Raw genomic sequence first — 20,315 nt, forward strand, 5'->3', positions numbered from 1 at the left:
AGACAAAACGTAGTAAAAAGTGACATGAGCATAAAAAAGCATTTTCTAAAGATGTATCTAGCAGTATGGCCGCCTAACATACACAACTATAGCTGGGTATCATTAAGGAAAAAGTTACCATTAAATCAATATCCAAGCAGTAAAAAAAAAAAAAAATAAATAAATAAATTCTAGGAGAACCCTAGTCAGTTATTTCTAAAAGCTAGAGTAAAAGTAGACCTGGCAGGGGATTCTGAGTTTGAATATTCTTTCTATACAATTAAGAAGGTAAAGAATGGGGTCACAACCTCCCTTTTCACTGTAATCATTGATGGTATCTATCCAATCTTGTGCTTTCACCTGTACTTTATTGTGGCTTGTTTGTTTGTTTGTTTATTTTAAATCTCTATAGCAGGTCTAGAGATCTCCAGCCCCCTTGTTATTACTTTAATGCTGAGTCTAGGCCTACAGAGAAGTGGCTGTCCTAACCATGGTCTTAGTTGCTTCATGGAGTAGTCAAATACTGGTACCTACACCAGGGGGTTGGTCTCTTGTGAACATTCCCCAAGTATGCCAGTTCAGGTCTCTCTTAAATGCTCTGTGTTCCACTTCCCCAAAACCATATATGTATTCTGATGGCAGGCGAGTAGATATTTGAATAAACTGGTTATTAAAAGCAAATCCAGGCAGATGAGAATCCCAACTGAAAAGAAAACAATTCAAATCCAATAAATATATCGAAAGTAGTATCAAAAATAATAATGGTAACTCTTACGTGATATGAAAACAAATATTTTTCTCTATATGCCTTATTGTACTCAAATACTGTACTCAATATGAAAATAATTATCGCAATTCATTTATCTTTTGACTAGGTTAAAAAATATCTAACATAGGTTTCATTTTTTCAGCGTTATTAATAAAATAAACTATATGAAAAATATGATTATACATTTATCTTTAGATATAAATTCTTTTAAAATAAAATTAATATAAAGTTATAAATAATATATGACCCAGAAGTAATATATGTCCTAGAAACTGAAAGTCCTCTGTAAATTTTTGCTACATATAGAATAAAACGAAATCAAAATCAAAATAAACTATAAGGCGTGATGGGTATTTTAATTCCAAGCTCTCTGTAATTTCTCCAAAATACAAATACAAAATACAAATACGATACAAAATTTCATTTTGTATTTATAAAAATTATTGTTTAAAAAGAAATGTATCAAAGAGAATGTATCATCTTTCTAGTCATTTGTAAAAGCATACAGGTGGAAGAAAAGAGATAAAAGTTGGCAGGAAAAAAAACATAAAAATTATAAAGAATTTGAGACATATTTACATTTCTATATTAATGATTTTGGAAAAGTATTTACTAAAAATAATGTTTCCTAAATAAAAATAAATAATGCCATTGTACAAGAATTTTTTTACAAAATGACTTCACTTATCCTTTGAAACAAAAATATTATCATACCAACAGAATTTTTAAACAGTACAGACATACTCTTCCTCATTATCTGTATCTAGCCTGACAATTCCTGACAACATCTTCTAAAAAATGACAGGCAAGCTAAAATACATAAACTGTCTTTTAGTATACTACGGTTTGTCTACAAACCTCTTATTTTTACTAAAGTAAAATGTTTTTACATAAACTTGTTAATTCATATAATTATTCATTCATAAATAATTTATTCATAAAATATAGAGAGATGTATGTATCATAATTTCTTTTCATCAATTCCTGGCAGAGATAGTATTAACTCCATCAGATTCCAGAACTAATAAACCTCAATTTCAATTAATTTCTAATTAAATATTTACAAAACACATTTCCACCTAACTTATGTTACAACATTCATACTTTTCAAGAGGAGCCTTGGTTTTGGTTTTCAACCTGATTAGTTGAATGAGTGTGATAATAATTAAATCAATCTTATGCAAAATGTAGATGAAATTTTCCAAATCTTAATGATAGTCCCACGAGTGTGATAATTATTTAGTTTTAAAATGTTAAAACAGGTGCCTGGGTGACTCAGTGGGTTATGCATCCAACTTTGACTTCAGCTCAGGTCATGATCTCATGGTTCACGAGTCTGAGCCCAGCATCAGGCTTCGTGCTGTCAGTGGGAGCCCGCTTCGGATCCTCTCTCTCCCTTTCTCTCTCTGCCCCTTCCCCAAATAAACATTAAAAAAATGTTTTTTGTGATGCCTCCTGCTTTGGTCTTCTTCTTCAAAATTCCTTTGGCTATTCGGGGCCTTTTGTGGTTCCATATGAATTTTAGGATTGCTTGTTCTAGTTTCAAGAAGAATGCTGGTGCAATTTTGATTGGGATTGCATTGAATGTGTAGATAGCTTTGGGTAGTATTGACATTTTGACAATATTTATTTTTCCAATCCATGAGCAGGGAATGTCTTTCCATTTCTTTAAATCTTCTTCAATTTCCTTCATAAGCTTTCTATAGTTTTCAGCATACAGATCCTTTACACCTTTGGTTAGATTTATTCCTAGGTATTTTATGCTTCTTGGTGCAATTGTGAATGGGATCAGTTTCTTTATTTGTCTTTCTGTTGCTTCATTGTTAGTGTATAAGAATGCAACTGATTTCTGTACATTGATTTTGTATCCTGCAACTTTGCTGAATTCCTGTATCAGTTCTAGCAGACTTTTGCTGGAGTCTATCGGATTTTCCATGTATAATATCATGTCATCTGCAAAAAGCGAAAGCTTGACTTCATCTTTGCCAATTTTGATGCCTTTGATATCCTTTTGTTGTCTGATTGCTGATGCTAGAACTTCCAGCACTATGTTAAACAGCAGCGGTGAGAGTGGGCATCCTTGTCGTGTTCCTGATCTCAGGGAAAAAGCTTTCAGTTTTTCCCCGTTGAGGATGATGTTAGCTGTGGGCTTTTCATAAATGGCTTTTATGATCTTTAAGTATGTTCCTTCTATCCCGACTTTCTCAAGGGTTTTTATTAAGAAAGGGTGCTGGATTTTGTCGAAGGCCTTTTCTGCATCGATTGACAGGATCATATGGTTCTTCTCTCTTTTTTTGTTAATGTGATGTATCACGTTGATTGATTTGCGAATGTTGAACCAGCCCTGCATCCCAGGAATGAATCCCACTTGATCATGGTGAATAATTCTTTTTATATGCCGTTGAATTCGATTTGCTAGTATCTTATTGAGAATTTTTGCATCCATATTCATCAGGGATATTGGCCTGTAGTTCTCTTTTTTTACTGGGTCTCTGTCTGGTTTAGGAATCAAAGTAATACTGGCTTCATAGAATGAGTCTGGGAGTTTTCCTTCCCTTTCTATTTCTTGGAATAGCTTGAGAAGGATAGGTATTATCTCTGCTTTAAACGTCTGGTAGAACTCCCCTGGGAAGCCATCTGGTCCTGGACTCTTATTTGTTGGGAGATTTTTGATAACCGATTCAATTTCTTCGCTGGTTATGGGTCTGTTCAAGCTTTCTATTTCCTCCTGATTGAGTTTTGGAAGAGTGTGGGTGTTCAGGAATTTGTCCATTTCTTCCAGGTTGTCCAATTTGTTGGCATATAAGTTTTCATAGTATTCCCTGATAATTGTTTGTATCTCTGAGGGATTGGTTGTAATCATTCCATTTTCATTCATGATTTTATCTATTTGGGTCATTTCCCTTTTCTTTTTGAGAAGCCTGGCTAGAGGTTTGTCAATTTTGTTTATTTTTTCAAAAAACCAACTCTTGGTTTCGTTGATCTGCTCTACAGTTTTTTTAGTTTCTATATTGTTTATTTCTGCTCTGATCTTTATTATTTCTCTTCTTCTGCTGGGTTTAGGCTGCCTTTGCTGTTCTGCTTCTAGTTCCTTTAGGTGTGCTGTTAGATTTTGTATTTGGGATTTTTCTTGTTTCTTGAGATAGGCCTGGATTGCAATGTATTTTCCTCTCAGGACTGCCTTTGCTGCGTCCCAAAGCGTTTGGATTGTTGTATTTTCATTTTCGTTTGTTTCCATATATTTTTTAATTTCTTCTCTAATTGCCTGGTTGACCCACTCATTCGTTAGTAGGGTGTTCTTTAACCTCCATGCTTTTGGAGGTTTTCCAGACTTTTTTCTGTGGTTGATTTCAAGCTTCATAGCATTGTGGTCTGAAAGTAAGCATGGTATAATTTCAATTCTTGTAAACTTATGAAGGGCTGTTTTGTGACCCAGTATATGATCTATCTTGGAGAATGTTCCATGTGCACTCGAGAAGAAAGTATATTCTGTTGCTTTGGGATGCAGAGTTCTAAATATATCTGTCAAGTCCATCTGATCCAATGTGTCATTCAGGGCCCTTGTTTCTTTATTGACCGTGTGTCTAGATGATCTATCCATTTCTGTAAGTGGTGTATTAAAGTCCCCTGCAATTACCACATTCTTATCAATAAGGTTGCTTATGTTTATGAGTAATTGTTTTATATATTTGGGGGCTCCGGTATTCGGTGCATAGACATTTCCCAGACTTTAGCCTCTACTACAAAGCTGTCATCATCAAGACAGCATGGTATTGGCACCAAAACAGACACATAGACCAATGGAATAGAATAGAAACCCCAGAACTAGACCCACAAACGTATGGCCAACTCATCTTTGACAAAGCAGGAAAGAACATCCAATGGAAAAAAGACAGCCTCTTTAACAAATGGTGCTGGGAGAACTGGACAGCAACATGCAGAAGGTTGAAACTAGACCACTTTCTCACACCATTCACAAAAATAAACTCAAAATGGATAAAGGACCTAAATGTGAGACAGGAAACCATCAAAACCTTAGAGGAGAAAGCAGGAAAAGACCTCTCTGACCTCAGCCGTAGCAATCTCTTACTCGACACATCCCCAAAGGCAAGGGAATTAAAAGCAAAAGTGAATTACTGGGACCTTATGAAGATAAAAAGCTTCTGCACAGCAAAGGAAACAACCAACAAAACTAAAAGGCAACCAAAGGAATGGGAAAAGATATTCGCAAATGACATATCGGACAAAGGGCTAGTATCCAAAATCTATAAACAGCTCACCAAACTCCACACCCGAAAAACAAATAACCCAGTGAAGAAATGGGCAGAAAACATGAATAGGCACTTCTCTAAAGAAGACATCCAGATGGCCAACAGGCACATGAAAAGATGTTCAGCATCGCTCCTTATCAGGGAAATACAAATCAAAACCACACTCAGGTATCACCTCACGCCAGTCAGAGTGGCCAAAATGAACAAATCAGGAGACTATAGATGCTGGAGAGGATGTGGAGAAACGGGAACCCTCTTGCACTGTTGGTGGGAATGCAAAGTGGTGCAGCCGCTCTGGAAAGCAGTGTGGAGGGTCCTCAGAAAATTAAAAATAGACCTACCCTATGACCCAGCAATAGCACTGCTAGGAATTTATCCAAGGAATACAGGAGCACTGATGCATAGGGCCACTTGTACCCCAATGTTCATAGCAGCACTCTCAACAATAGCCAAATTATGGAAAGAGCCTAAATGTCCATCAACTGAGGAATGGATAAAGAAATTGTGGTTTATATACACAATGGAATATTACGTGGCAATGAGAAAAAATGAAATATGGCCTTTTGTAGCAACGTGGATGGAACTGGAGAGTGTGATGCTAAGTGAAATAAGCCATACAGAGAAAGACAGATACCATATGGTTTCACTCTTATGTGGATCCTGAGAAACTTCACAGGAACCCATGGGGGAGGGGAAGGAAAAAAAAAAAAGAGGTTAGAATGGGAGAGAGCCAAAGCATAAGAGACTGTTGAAAACTGAGAACAAACTGAGGGTTGATGGGGGGTGGGAGGGAGGAGAGGGTGGGTGATGGGTATTGAGGAGGGCACCTTTTGGGATGAGCACTGGGTGTTGTATGGAAACCAATTTGTCAATAAATTTCAGAAAAAAGAAAAAAAAAATAATAATAATAAAAAAAAAAAAAAAATGTTTTTTAATATTGAAACAGGCCAAGTTACTTAATAGAACTGAAACTATTTTTTAATGTGATGATACTCTAGCACAGTGAAAATAATCTTACCCCCTCCATTCTACAATCAAAATATTCCTCATGTCAAATAATTCAATCACTTACATAACTCTTCCTGTGCTTCTCCTTCGAATCTGGATGCCAAAAGGATTTTCCTTGATTTCAACATCATAAAGTCTATTTTCATAAGTACTTGTTGGCATGGCTGGAATGTTTAAAGGTACTGGAACTTCATATCTCTTATTTTGGGGATCATAAATCTATTGCAGAGAAATAATGAAAATAAATGTTTTGCTCATATTGCTGAAATACCATGCAAATAATCATTATATGACTTAAATAATTGCTGAAACAAGATATTAGAATTCTTATTTATATAATTCTTAATTCTGCATCCATGGCCCATATATCTATACAGAAATCTACATACACACATATATATGTAATGGGATCAAATTATGAATTGCATTTTATCACTTTTTAATGTTTTATAATTAATTTTTCATACTAGGAGAAATCTTCAAAAACAAATGTTTAGAGTTAAATATTTTCTTATATGGTTACACAAAATTATTTACCACTTCATGGTTAGACACAGAATTTGTTTCAATCTTTTTGGTCACATGTTTGATTGGACAATGAATGGTAATGGTAATTTGTTTACTCATGTCCTTATTTCCTCAGTAGATTTCTTAGAAGTTATAATGTTAGGTCAGACAGACTATACTAAAATTTGTAAGGTCTTTGATATCTGTTTTCCAGAATTAGTGTACTAATTAATATTCTAACCAAAATGTGTACTCTAATATTATTTTATGTTAAAATAAAATCATTTACTTTTTATTTCATTCATTTATTTTTTTAAAGTTTGAAAGAAAAATAGAGAGCAAGCAGGGGTGGGGCAGAGAGAGAGGAAGACAGAATCCCAAGCAGGCTCCATGCTGTCAGCGCAGAGCCCAATATGGGGTTTGAAATCACAAACCATGAGATCATGACCTGAGATGAAATCAAGAGTCAGAAACTTAACCAACTGAGCCACCCAGGTACTCTGAATTCATACTGTTTTAATTCTGCAAATTCTACATCATCTCCTCTTTTTTTGAGTTTTAACTATTGCCATTATTATGTTTATTTTTCCAGATGAACTTAAAGAAAATTAATTTTAAAAATAGTCTTAATTAGGATTTTTTGTTTATTTTTTAATGTATTTATTTAATCTCTCAATACTTTTTACATTCTTTTCTTATAAAGTCAATTTACTCCTATGATTTTTGATATATTCTTTGTGTTTTTTTTAATTGTTTTTCTCATTTGATTTTGCCATTGGGACTTGCCTTTATTTCAATTTCTAAATGGTGAATAACAGAATACACCAAAACATTTTTTGGAGATATTATTTTACATCTAGTCTTTTTGATTTTCTTGTCATTTTTAATAGTTTTCTTAATGGATTCCTGTGGAGCTCTTAAGCAAAAATTAATGAGAACAAACCGATAGTTGCCAGAGGGGAAGGGGTGGGGACATGGGCAAGTGGGTGAAGAGGAGTGGGAGATACAGGCTTCCAGTTACGGAATGAATACATCACAGGGATGAAAGGCGCAGCATAGGGAACATAGTCAACGGTACTGTAATAAAGTTCTATGGTGACAGACGGTAGCTATACTCATGGTGAACATAGCATAATGTATGCATTTGTCAAATCACTATCTTATACACCTCAAACAAATGTAACATTGTGTGTCAGCTGTACTTCAATTTAAAAAAAAACTGCTAAGTGTACCTGTTGAAAGACTTTTTTTTAAATGTCTTACTGTATTGGTCAGAAAATTCAGGTCACTGTTTAAAAATAATGGAAATAGTAAATACCCCGTTTTGTTTCTTTTTTTCTGTTTTATTTATCCCAATGGGACTATCGTCATAATCTGATTCTAAGTAACATATGTATTTAGCAAGAATTTGAAAGTTTTAAATCACCACTACTTATTTAATTATTCACAAATTTGCAAAAATAAGAAGCTGTATTGGAAAAGAAATTGTTTTTATAAAATCAAAACGTCTACAACTCAATTAATAGTCCTTAATATTACATTAAAAATGCAAGTATCTAATCTATTCAGAATATCTTGTCTTAGGAGATGAGTCTTGCATTGGGATAGTTTATATCAAACATACCTTAAATTGCAGCATATCATTTTTGTGATATTTCACTTCCACACGAAGTGTTGGGATGGGTTCAGAAGGTAGCTTTATTCGAGCACTTGCAGTATTCAGCTGGAGGTCAGCTGTTATACCCATTGATGAATATTGAGTTGTACTGACTAAATAAGGGTTGTGTTGTCTAGGAAAGTAACAGCTCGGTGCTTGGGATCTAAAGGTAGGCTAAAAACACAATACAGGTTAATTGCCAGAAATCATAAGCATTATGATATTAGACTCTTCAAAACAATAAGGTAGATATGTTTAATCACATGATGTATAATTTGTAAATTTTATTATTTAATGCTAAAATTAAATTGTAATCACAGCAGAAAATATCTATTATGCGACCCAAATAAATACTATATACTAAATGATAAATAGAATAATTTATATTTTGACTCTAAAGATAGACCCAGTAGAGGAAAAGGATCAAATGTCATAGCTTTTCAACAGAAAATAAAATGATTCTGTGATCTTTGCAAAAATTAAGTATATTACTCATAAATTTTTATTCCATGCTTGTTCTCAATCTTCATAATGACTATTGTCTTTTGTGTGTAATATGGCTCTACAACAACCCTCAGAAAGGTCTGTTCTTAAAGGTTTTTTTCTTTTACTTATAATGAAACTGTATCATTCCATATTTCATGACTGGTCCTTGTACAGGTCAATTACATACTGACCAGTATTTGAATAGGGACTGTGGCCAAAGATCAAAGCTACTACTGTTATATAGGGGTGGAAGCTAGGACCTAAGAAAAACAATGGTAAATTGTGGCATGATGGGCTAGTTACCTTACAATAGTCCATTCTCCCATCTTTCTTATTAATTATATTATTATACATCTGGGAGAAGCAACATGCCCATCTGCATCTCTATCTCTTTTGAGGAAATTGTATATGACCCCCCAGACCCTCTTAAAAGAAAAGGGAATAAGCTGATTAAAATAAGATATCCTTAGCCCTCCCTCCTTTGGCCCTGGAATGCATACATGATGGCAGAAGATGTAATACAGTCTTGAGGATAAAAAAATAAACGATAAATATGAGACACTGATGACCTTGGGAGGCCAGTATATTAGGACTGGGACTCTTTTTTTGTAAAAGACAAATAAATCATGTCTTGTTTAACCAAATCATCATTCTGTTGAATGGATGACCAAAACAACTGGCTAGAAATTACCCCTAGTGGAACTGCTACAACCAACCCAATAATTTGAGAAGTTTTAATAACTTGAGACAATGCTTTTGAAAGCCTGTCTCCTACTGGCATAATATCTTAGTCAATTAAGCTGGTCAGCCACAGCCAACACTTAAGAAGAGTTCAAGAAATAGAGTACTATTTTATTAAGTAAAATGGGCATACTTTATTAAGTAAAGCAAGGCACACTATCCAAAGTGCCTGGAAAGCAACTTACACATTCATTTAGTCTCGTATTTACTACAGTATGTCTTTAGAGAATTAAGATTAAAATAAATTGCCTATAAGAAGTCCTAATTTCAAATTCCAAATGCCTCTCTAGATGAATTTAGTTCATATGCTGTAGAATTAAGATTATAATACATAGTGTTTACATTGAGATGTTTATGTAAAAGCCACGTTATGAATCATAATTAAAATTCTTAGTACCGTTTCCCATAAACAGCCACGTTCTTCACACTTTTCTCTAGTTGCAATGTCTGCATCTGGATAACAAGTAAACCTTTCATTTTCTGAGAATTTTTGACTCCATTGAACGGTAAAGTTTCTTCCAAGGTTAAACTTGAGACTATAAATTAAGAGACTCTTTGAAGACAAAGAAACATTAAAGAATATTTGTGAGCACTGGACAATTTAAAAATACTTAACATTTATAAAATATAGCAACCACAGCAATTCTTTAAATTAAATCATTCCTATTTTTAATAGAATCCTTAAGGAAAAGAAAAGGAGAGGAGAAAACATGTCGTGCTATTGAAAGGGCTAGAAAACTTAAAATAGGAACTATGAGGTAGAATACTAATGAAAAGCATTATTGCTAAATGAATTCAATTCTCAATTCTGCCATTTAATGCTTATGAGTCTTGGGGAAAATTGTCTATCCTGTATTATCCTCAATTTCCTCCCTTTTTAAAATGGGGATGATGGACCCTACTAAAGGGATTGCTATACAAACTGAATGGTAAATGTAATTTAAAGCATCTAATACAATTCCTGGGGATTACTAGGTATGAAATAAATGTTAGTTCCTTCAAGAAAGAAAAAGGGTGGGAAAAGTTAACCACTTAGGTTGATATGGAGGCTCCCAGAGTCAGAGGAGGGAAATATTTATTTCTTCAATTCTGTCTCTAATTTGAGTAACTGCTTACATATTTGATGGATGAGTTAGATGGGACATAAGACATGATGCCAAAAAGAAAAAAAAAGAGAATAATTACATACATACATATAATAATACATAATTGTTTCTATTGTTAGGATATTGCAAGTTATTTTTTTTATTGTCTGTATACCTTGAGAATAATATTGGCAAAATGTATCCCAGACTTCCATCTGCATAGCTTACTTTATGATATCAACTTACCCTCATAACTCTACATGCATGCATGAATGAAAATTCACATATAGATCAATCTAAGTACAGCAGAATTAGGAAGGTGTATCTATTAAGTCCGTGCAAATCTTCCATAAGCATAAATATAGACACAGATATAAACTGAGATCGCAAAAAACAAATAAAATTATTAAAAAAAATTTTTAAGTTTATGTTTGAGAGACAGAGCATGAGCAGGGGAGGGGCAGAGAGAGAGGGAGACACAGAATCAGAAGCAGGCTCCAGGATATAAGCTGTCAGCACAGAGTCCGACGGGGACTTGAACCCACAAACCGCGAGATCATGACCTGAGCCAAAGTCGGACGCTTAACCAATTGAGCCACTCAGGTACCCCCAAATAAAATGAGTTTTGATAATCTTTGTTAGAGTCTTAAAGTTCTCAATAGGCTTGTGTTATTTAATTTATATTAATTAATTTTTATGGTTTTAGGGATATATAAATTATAGTATATTTACTAAATAAAAATAATTAACAAGTACATATTTTTATGAAAATGGCCAAGTGAGAAACTCTGGGCCAGAGTAGGAAAAAAATTACTCTAAGAAAATGTTCTTTATCTCAAATAATTTAGAATTTATGCTGATATTACCAATAATTTAAGATTTATATGAATGGTGGAAAAGCAAATACCAATAAAATCACTTTGATGTTTTAAGTTATTATGGCCTAAATTTTAAATGCAGTACTTGACTACCTAAAGCAACATTATGATTCAAATACTACATTTTACAGATGAGGAAGCTGTGATAAAAAGGGATTAATTTGATATGCTTAAATGCAAAGATTACAGGGCTAGAATTTTAGCCCCATCCTATGACTCCCTTTCTCTGTCTAGAATACATCTTAAGATGTACATCCAATGTGGGGCTCGAACTTACAACTCCAAAATCAAGAGTCACATGCTCCACTGACTGAGCCAGGCTAGTGTCCCTCTAGTATATATCTTAAGACAGACAAAAATTACAACTGCACCTAAAGGGGAGAGTGTAAACAAAAATTCGATGAAAAAGCTACAAGATATATCAAGGACAGTGAGGATTCATGAAAGAAGAAGCATAGAGAGTGATTTATTGTAGATAAATCAATATCTTAAAGAGTATTAAATGCAAAGCTAAAACATTTAGAACCTTTACTGTATGCAACAGATTAGAAAGTTAGAGTTCAGGGTAGGAAAATGGCGTGAAAAAATATTATGAAGGTATACATAAGTGATATCCAAGATACAGTGAAATAAAGAGAAGTAGAGCAAAGAGTCACTTTAATGTTGATATCTAAATATAAATTAGAATGATCTAAAATGGAATATTGGTAGCAAAAGGGAAAGAGAGAAAGTAATGTTGTGAAGAAAAAAAAATCACAAAACCAAGAGACTGAATGGTTAAGTTATGTTAAAGGTGAGAATATGTAACAGCTCAAATATTTTTAAACATTTAATTTACCTGGTTGGAAGCTGTATAAGTAAAATTGTAGTGAGCTTTCATTGGCTGATTATCTTCCACCACTGTGACTTGTATAACAGGATCTATCAACCCAAGGATTTTAATAGTCTCAAATGCTAATGTGTTTCCTTCCTGGTATGATGAATGTGTGCATATCATATCTAATTTGTTCTGAAAAGAAGTATATAATAGTGTAAATTAAGTAGAAGTTCACTGCATACAAACCTGAAATAACAAGTATACAAGTGTGAAACAGAAAAAGAACCAATCTTCTATCCCTCCATTCCCTTCAGTTCTCCACATCCACGTAGCATATATAAATACACTCATTAATAACTCTTTTCATTTTTTGTACACATGCCATAAAATTTATTTTCAGACATAACCTAAATTAGCCATGATGCAATTAATATATGTCTCTTCTCATTCTAGGTGTAATGTTGATGAAGAATAACAGTTTTGGCCACAAAGAATGTAAGAAGAAAACCAACATCTAAAACAGAATTGCTATTAAATATTCAAATTTTAGCTTTGTACATAGATTTTTCACCTTCACTCAAAATCCATGACAATTATTGCTGTGACTGGTATATTAAAACCTTTTTAAATATGTTGACATTATTTTTCTAGGTCATGTTGCTTAAACCAGACATAGAACTTTAAGATGTCTGAAGATTTCTTGTGCATCAATTTCATCATCACATTACATATAAATACTAAAATTTAAGGTAAAAATGTATTTATCGTTTAACAATTTAAATTTAAAAATTTAACAGTGTATTTCATTTATTTCTATTGAAATTCGGAGGTAAATGTAAACATCTTTTCAAAAAAAATTCCATGATAAAGGCCTAACCCAGACATTAACAAGATACATGTTTAGCTGTGTATCCAAGGAAAATACTTACATTAGAAACTGAAAATGTATATAAAATGTATCTGCCATTTTGTATGGTATCTGAAATGGGAAAAAATAAAGATATCAGATCAAAATGTAATTCTCTATTGTTAAATTCTCTATTTTTACAGTATAACAGTATAACAATTAAGAAATTTGAAAAAAATATGGTTTATTAATGAAGCAAATTAAACAGATTATCTTTTCATATTAAGGTTTTTGATCACCTCTATACACAATAATCTTGGTAGTTTATTATCACAGTAAGTTAATGTAATGAATACATATGTGCCTCATTTAATTTTTCAGAGATAGCTAAGATATTTATGGAAATTAAGAGAAAGAAAAATTTACAGTAAAATGTACATAAAATAAATTCATTATTTTGAACGATACTTTATCTATTGCTAGTAAAATAAACCATGTAACATTCAGCTTATTTTGGAAGACGTGGCACACCATAATTTTATTCTGTATCTTAAATTTTTTTCTTTATTTGAGGAAATAAAGTGAATCTGGAGACATGTTAAAGACTGAACTAAACTTTAATGAGGAAAATGGAACAAGATAATTATTTTATTAAAAAAAATTTTTTTTTGTTTCATTTATTTTTGAGAGAGAGAGTGAGAGACAGCAAGAGAGAGCACAAGCAGGGGAAAGGCCAGGGGTGGGGGTGGCAGACATAGGATCCAAAAAGGGCTCCGTGCTGACAGCACTGAGCCTGATGTGGGGCTTGAAGTCACAAACCCTGAGATCGTGACCTGAGCCAGAGTCGGATGCTCAACCAACTGAGCCACCCAGGCACCCCAAGACAATGATTTTCTATACTATCTATATATGTGATACAACTTTTTATTAATATTTTTATTTAACAGAGAAACTGAACATTATGGATAAAATAATTTGAAAGAAATAAAGTGAAAAAAAGTCAAAGGAATTCAAGAACATATAATATTTTTTCAATAACATTAATTTACCTAAAATTTATCATAGTTAATGAGATAAAAATCATAAACTGAAAGTCATTTCACGGTTTTCACGTTTATTTACGAATTGATTATTTAGAAAATTCTGATTTTAACTTTTCGAAGCACATACCTATATAGGTACCATATTAGATGACCAAATCACATATCCATATTTAACCATCTTCTTATATGAAAGTAAATTATCAACATACATTTTCATGAGTAGAAAGAAATATATTTGGGTATATTTATATAATTTGAGAAAAAAAGAATAGCCTTAAAACCAAGCTCCACATCCTACCAATACAGATATGATCTCAACAACATTCTTTAATTGATGATCACAAATAATTTAGTTCAGCAGGAATCCAATCTCTTTTTTTTATATGTTTATTTATTTTTGAGACAGAGAGAGACAGAGCACAAGCAGGGGAGGGGCAGAGAGAAAGGGAGACACAGACTCTGAAGCAGGCTCCAGGCTCTGAGCTGTCAGCACAGAGCCCAACGCGGGGCTTGAACTCACAGACTGTTAGATCATGACCTGAGCTGAAGTCAGACGCTTAACCAACTGAGTCACCCAGGCGCCCCAGGAATCCAATCTTAAGTAACTTTTACGTAGTAAATGTTTGGAACCTATTATCATGACAGAGCTCACCCTAGTGTGCTTAGACCCTAAGGTATTTGAAACCAAGCAAGAAGGCTGGTGTGCTGAAGTAGAATGAGAAATAGAATGAGAAATAAAGAGCAGTAGGGGATAACTGTGTGTGTGTGTGAGCTTGTGTGTGTGCACACATGTGCAAAGGTACAGATCACCGTCAGTAGTCTAGGTCTTGGTAAAGTCTATGGTTCCTAACTGAATCATCTTTTAAAAGATGATTTTAAAATCTACCTGCTGGATTGTAAATAAAATGTACATGGAGTTTGAGAAGAACTATGGACATAGACCAGTTAGGGAGGTATTACAGTAATTAAAATGAAAGACAGTAATGATAGTGGTGGAACTGATGAGAGAACTAGGTCAAGGGAGAACCAAGAGAGATTCCTAGGTTGTGAGAGAAAATGGTCAACTGAAGTTTTTTGGCATCTCATAGAGATGAAATTACCATCAACTGACAGGCAAGACTGTAGGTGGAGCAGATATATTGCAGTAATCTATGTGTTTATAGATAAGACTTAAAAATGAACATGAATTTTTTAATAGATTCCATATTTTCAAATTATAAGAGAGCACAACAATGCATAGACTATTTCTTGAAGTTAGAGATATTTGGATGTTTCACACACATACAAAGACATATGGGATATTTAATACATCTGAGAAGTAGTGGGCTAAAATAGGAGCTAAACTATAATTCTTTGTACACATATATATAAAACAAATACCTAAGAGCCTTCTATTAAAAGAAAAGATAATATGAAAGTTAACACATTTATTAGGGTAATTATAATTGACTAAACCGATATTTTTACTATGGTGTAATTATATATTAGCAAAAAATGGCTCATTGTTTATTCATTTGGATTACTGAATTTTCAAGTTTGGGGCTCATGAAATAAAATTAAAGACAATAATTAAATTGTGAAACATTTATATGATAATATTCTTACCTTAAATAATTTACATTAACTAACTAAACTTTTAAATGTTTGTTTTTTTACAGTAATAAAATTTTAGTTTTAACTATTACAACCATTTAAGTGAGTTGAAACTATGATACAATTTATATATCTGTGAATTTATTAACTACTTTAATTAAAATTAATAATCTAATAGAGAAAGATATCTACACTTGTCAAACAACTTGACAATGAACTAATAGACAAAACTAAATATTGTAATTTAATATTGATAATTTAAAGAACAATGTTAAATTTCAGAAAGTAACCTCATAGACTAAAATAGATAAAAAACAAGAATTAAAAATAAAGCTTGTGACATTTTTTAAACAGATGCATATATCAATAAAGGCAAATGTTCCCTCATCAGAATGAACATTTAAAAGCATATCACATTGAGACTTACTTTTAGTTTCACCATCATCCCAGAAAAAGTCTCCTTTTGCTGTGTTATCTTCATCTAATGCAACTATAAGTCCTAGAGGGTTCTTTCGGCTGTTAAGTAAGTTTGGGAGATTTTTTATTCAAAGTAAATTTATAATAGTGAAATATCCTATAAATAAGTCCATTTCAACCTAATGGATTTGTAGGAGTACTGCATTCATGTGAGAACATTGATATCAATAAAGTTTATGTCTATACTTGTTAATAATTTGTCCACAAGAAAATAATTTATAAATAAAAATAAATATAATAAATATAATATGGAATTGTTTGGAGGCTAAGTAGGACACAAGCAAAATTGAAACAGTATAATGATACTTCAAACAAGAAAAATTAAATACACTTTATGAATGCAGAATATATTTAACATGTATTTGCAACCCCTCAATTAACTCTACCTTGCAATTTATCAGGGCTACATCTTATATACATGAAAATGAAAAGTGCAATATAAAAAATTTAATGCAGAGCGCCTGGGTGGCTCAGTCGGTTGAGTGTCAGGCTTCAGCTCAGGTCATGATCTCATGGTTCATGAGTTTGAGCCCAACATCTGGCTCTGTGGTGACAGCTCAGAGCCTGGAGCCTGCTTCTGATTCTGTGTCTCCCTATCTCTCTGCTCCTCCCCTGTTCATGCTCTGTCTCTCTCTCAAAAATAAATAAACATTAAAAAATTAAAAAAAAAATTAATGCTCAGTGGAGTATCTAATAACCTTAAAAATCAAGCTAATTCTATCCTGAGACATAATAAATAAAATTTTTTCCTTAGTTATATATTACTGTAGGTTTTTAAACCTAAAATAGTACCCCTGAGGCTATGCAGTCCAGGCAACTGCTCTGTATACAACATATTCCATCCTGCATACACTCACCAAAGCGTATGCTTCTCTTGTTCAATACAGCTCTAGAATATAACTAATTTGTTGGAGAACACATTCAAGAAACAGTTACAGTCTGAAAATAATCAATTGTAGAATGCCAAAATAATTACATTACTAGCACACATTCATTCACTCATATATGTGTTCCTTCAACAAATATTTAGCGAAAATAGGGAGCAGATTATGAGTCAGATGTTATTGGTTTGGGGACTAAAGCAGCGAAAAGTCAAGACCCTGCCTTCATGGAGTTTACAGTCTAGGGGAGTGAACACACTACCTATACGACTCCAGATATTCTTAAGATTATGAAGAAAACACAGGAGGATAAGGAATAGAGAGTGACTATCTCTTGGGATGTTGCAGAATGTGAGGAAATATGTGGATTCAATATAACACCTTATGTGCCCTTTTGAGCCAGAATTTTCAAGTTTCTTTTTTTTTCTAAATATTTCTGTAATTTATTCTTAATGAACAACTTAGTTTCTGTCTTGTTCTTTCCTTACACAGAATTTTCCACCTCATTTATCAATTTAAATGTAAAACATTTTAGCAGAAAGAAAAATGTGTGTCATTTACATATGGAAAATCTAAGTATGTAACTGATTTTTTAACAATTATATAATTTACTTTAAGTTCTCACATTTTTATTAAGATAAGAACTTAATTATAGATATTCTATAGAGAATGTCAGCACATTTTTGGCACAAGAAATAAATTTATAATCTAATTATGTTCATTCTTTAAGTCAAGCAATTTGTAATAATGTATATAATTTGCATTTTTTTAATAAATGATGATTATATTTAAGAATTCCCTCTCTACATAAATATTCTGGTGAAAAAATGAAACATTAATCTTTGATTCTTAATAAAATAGAAATATTAAAACTTGAATTATATTTCAGATTTAAGTTAATGATTTGTCATTTTACCTTGCATTTGTAGTTACAGCAGGTTGTTGAATGGGGATAACATAACCTCCTCTAAGATGTAATCCTATTTTGTCTCCTGGAAGGTACATATTAACACGTTGTTTTTTCCATGGCCTTTTTGCACCCTAATATTTAGAAGTTAGGAAGATTTTTTTAGTATTTGTAAAAATTTTAATCCCATTTCACAATAATTTGAATTTACACATTGAAATAATTTTTACTGTGAGCAATTCAGGTCATTTAAATGAATATTAATATGCTGACTTTGAACTTTGAAAAAAAATGTTTTTCAGTTTACTGAACAAAGCAGGATAAAAATAAATCTACTTTCCCCCCCAAAACAAAAACCCAACTTAGAGAAATCCATTTCCCCTCTATGATAATTAGTACTCTTACTTAGCCCTATTTTTATTGTTTGTTCTTGTTTAAAAAGCTTTTAAAAATCATTGTTTGTATAAAAATAAAGAGTCTGCTTAGCAAAAGTAAGTGATCTACAAAATGATGCCTTTTAAAATAAATACTTCTTAAAGGTCTTAGTCAATTACAAAAATAGGTTGAATATGAATGCTACCATGTTGCCTTTTCTTTTTCTTTTTTTTTTTTTTCAACGTTTATTTATTTTTGGGACAGAGAGAGACAGAGCATGAACGGGGGAGGGGCAGAGAGAGAGGGAGACACAGAATCGGAAACAGGCTCCAGGCTCTGAGCCATCAGCCCAGAGCCTGATGCGGGGCTCGAACTCACGGACCGCGAGATCGTGACCTGGCTGAAGTCGGACGCTTAACCGACTGCGCCACCCAGGCGCCCCCCATGTTGCCTTTTCAAAGTTGAAATGAAAATCTTTCCTGAACTTTTGAATGTACCATTATAAAAACAAATGTTTAGGATTAGCTCAGTACTCAATTCCTCTGGCATTAAAATAAATATATAAAATAGGAAAAGTATTAAAATGAATCCCCACTCCTTACTAAAATTACCCCTGACTTATTTCTGTAAACTAAAAATAAGTAAGACTCCAGGGGGAAGATGGCAGAATAGGAGGACGCTGGGCTCACCTCATCCTGCTGACCACTTAGATTCCACCCACACCTGCCTAAATAACCCAGAAAACCACCAGAAGACTAGCAGAATGGACTCTCCAGAGCCAAGCGTAGACAAGAGGCCCATGGAAGAGGGTAGGAAGGGCAGAGAGGCGGTGTGTGCTACACGGACTGGCGGGAGGGACTGGGTGGTGGAGGGGCACCCCGCCAGGCAAGGCAGAGCGCCCGAAGTCTGGCTTGCAAAAGCCGAGGGGTGGGACTCCATGAATTCTGACAGCCAGTGGGACTTAACATCTAGAATGTTAAAAGTCAACAGCTCTGCTCTCGGAGACTGGGGAGGGTGAGACGATGCAGGGAGGGAGAGTTGTTGAGCCCCGGAAGACAAAGCTCAGCTTGGCATGGGAACAAAGGTGCTGGCAAATGCCATCTCCCCCTCCCATCCCCCAGCCAAAATTCCAAAGGGAACCAGTTCCCGACACCAAACTTGCCTGCACTGTGCAAGCACTGAACTCTGTGCTTTTGTGGATCCATCCCTCCAACGGGTCTGCCTCCCTCCTGGTGCTGCAAGGCCCCTCCCACAGAGGACCCCCCACGGCAATTCAAGCTAAGCCTGCCCCTCCCGCCCCTGTGCACCTTGCAGATCCACCCGGGCTAATATGCCAGATCCCATGCAAGTCTGGCAGTGTGCAAATAGCCCAGACAGGGGCCACACCACTCCACGGTGAGTCCTGCCCTTGGGAGAGGGGAAGGTAAGGTACACACCAGTCTGACTGGAGCCCCAGCGGGGGGCTGGGGGCAGACATCAGGTCTGACTGTGGCCCTGCCCACAATACAAGTTACCCTGGACAGCACAGGGGAAGTGCCCTGCAGTTCCATGCCATCCCAGGGACTACCCAAATGACAAAACAGAAGAATTCTCCTCAAAAGAAACTCCAGAAAGTAGCGACAGCTAATGAATTGATAAAAAACAATTTAAGCAATATTAACAGGAAAAGAATTTAGAATAATAGTCATAAAATTAATTGCTGGGCTTGAAAAAACGCATAGAGGACAGCAGAGAATCTATTGCTACAGAGATCAAGAGACTAAGAAACAGTCATGATGAGCTAAAAATGCTATAAATGAGGTGCAAAATAAAATGGAGGTGGCCATAGCACGGACTGAAGAGGCAGAGGAGAGAATAGGTGAATTAGAAGATAAAATTATGGAAAAAAAGGAAGCTGAGAAAAAGAGAGATAAAAAAAATCCAGGAGTATGAGGGAAGAATTAGAGAACTAAGTTATGCAATCAAATGGAATAATATCCATATCATAGGAATTC

General features: G+C 34.0%; 1 protein-coding gene across 1 annotated transcript in view; it reads right to left on the reverse strand.

The window, feature by feature from the left end:
- The window catches only part of SI (sucrase-isomaltase), a 160,315-nt gene that overhangs the window by 43,023 nt on the left and 96,977 nt on the right, over positions 1-20,315 (reverse strand). The window contains exons 21-28 of the mRNA XM_047875261.1: positions 17,956-18,080; positions 16,109-16,197; positions 13,128-13,177; positions 12,220-12,390; positions 9,816-9,971; positions 8,159-8,365; positions 6,092-6,246; positions 514-682 (exon numbers count right to left, since the gene is read on the reverse strand). Coding sequence (XP_047731217.1) covers positions 514-682; positions 6,092-6,246; positions 8,159-8,365; positions 9,816-9,971; positions 12,220-12,390; positions 13,128-13,177; positions 16,109-16,197; positions 17,956-18,080 — 1,122 coding nt within the window. The remainder of the gene's footprint in view (positions 1-513; positions 683-6,091; positions 6,247-8,158; positions 8,366-9,815; positions 9,972-12,219; positions 12,391-13,127; positions 13,178-16,108; positions 16,198-17,955; positions 18,081-20,315) is intronic.

The sequence above is a fragment of the Prionailurus viverrinus genome, chromosome C2 (assembly GCF_022837055.1).
Source record: "Prionailurus viverrinus isolate Anna chromosome C2, UM_Priviv_1.0, whole genome shotgun sequence".
Lineage (NCBI taxonomy): Eukaryota > Metazoa > Chordata > Mammalia > Carnivora > Felidae > Prionailurus > Prionailurus viverrinus.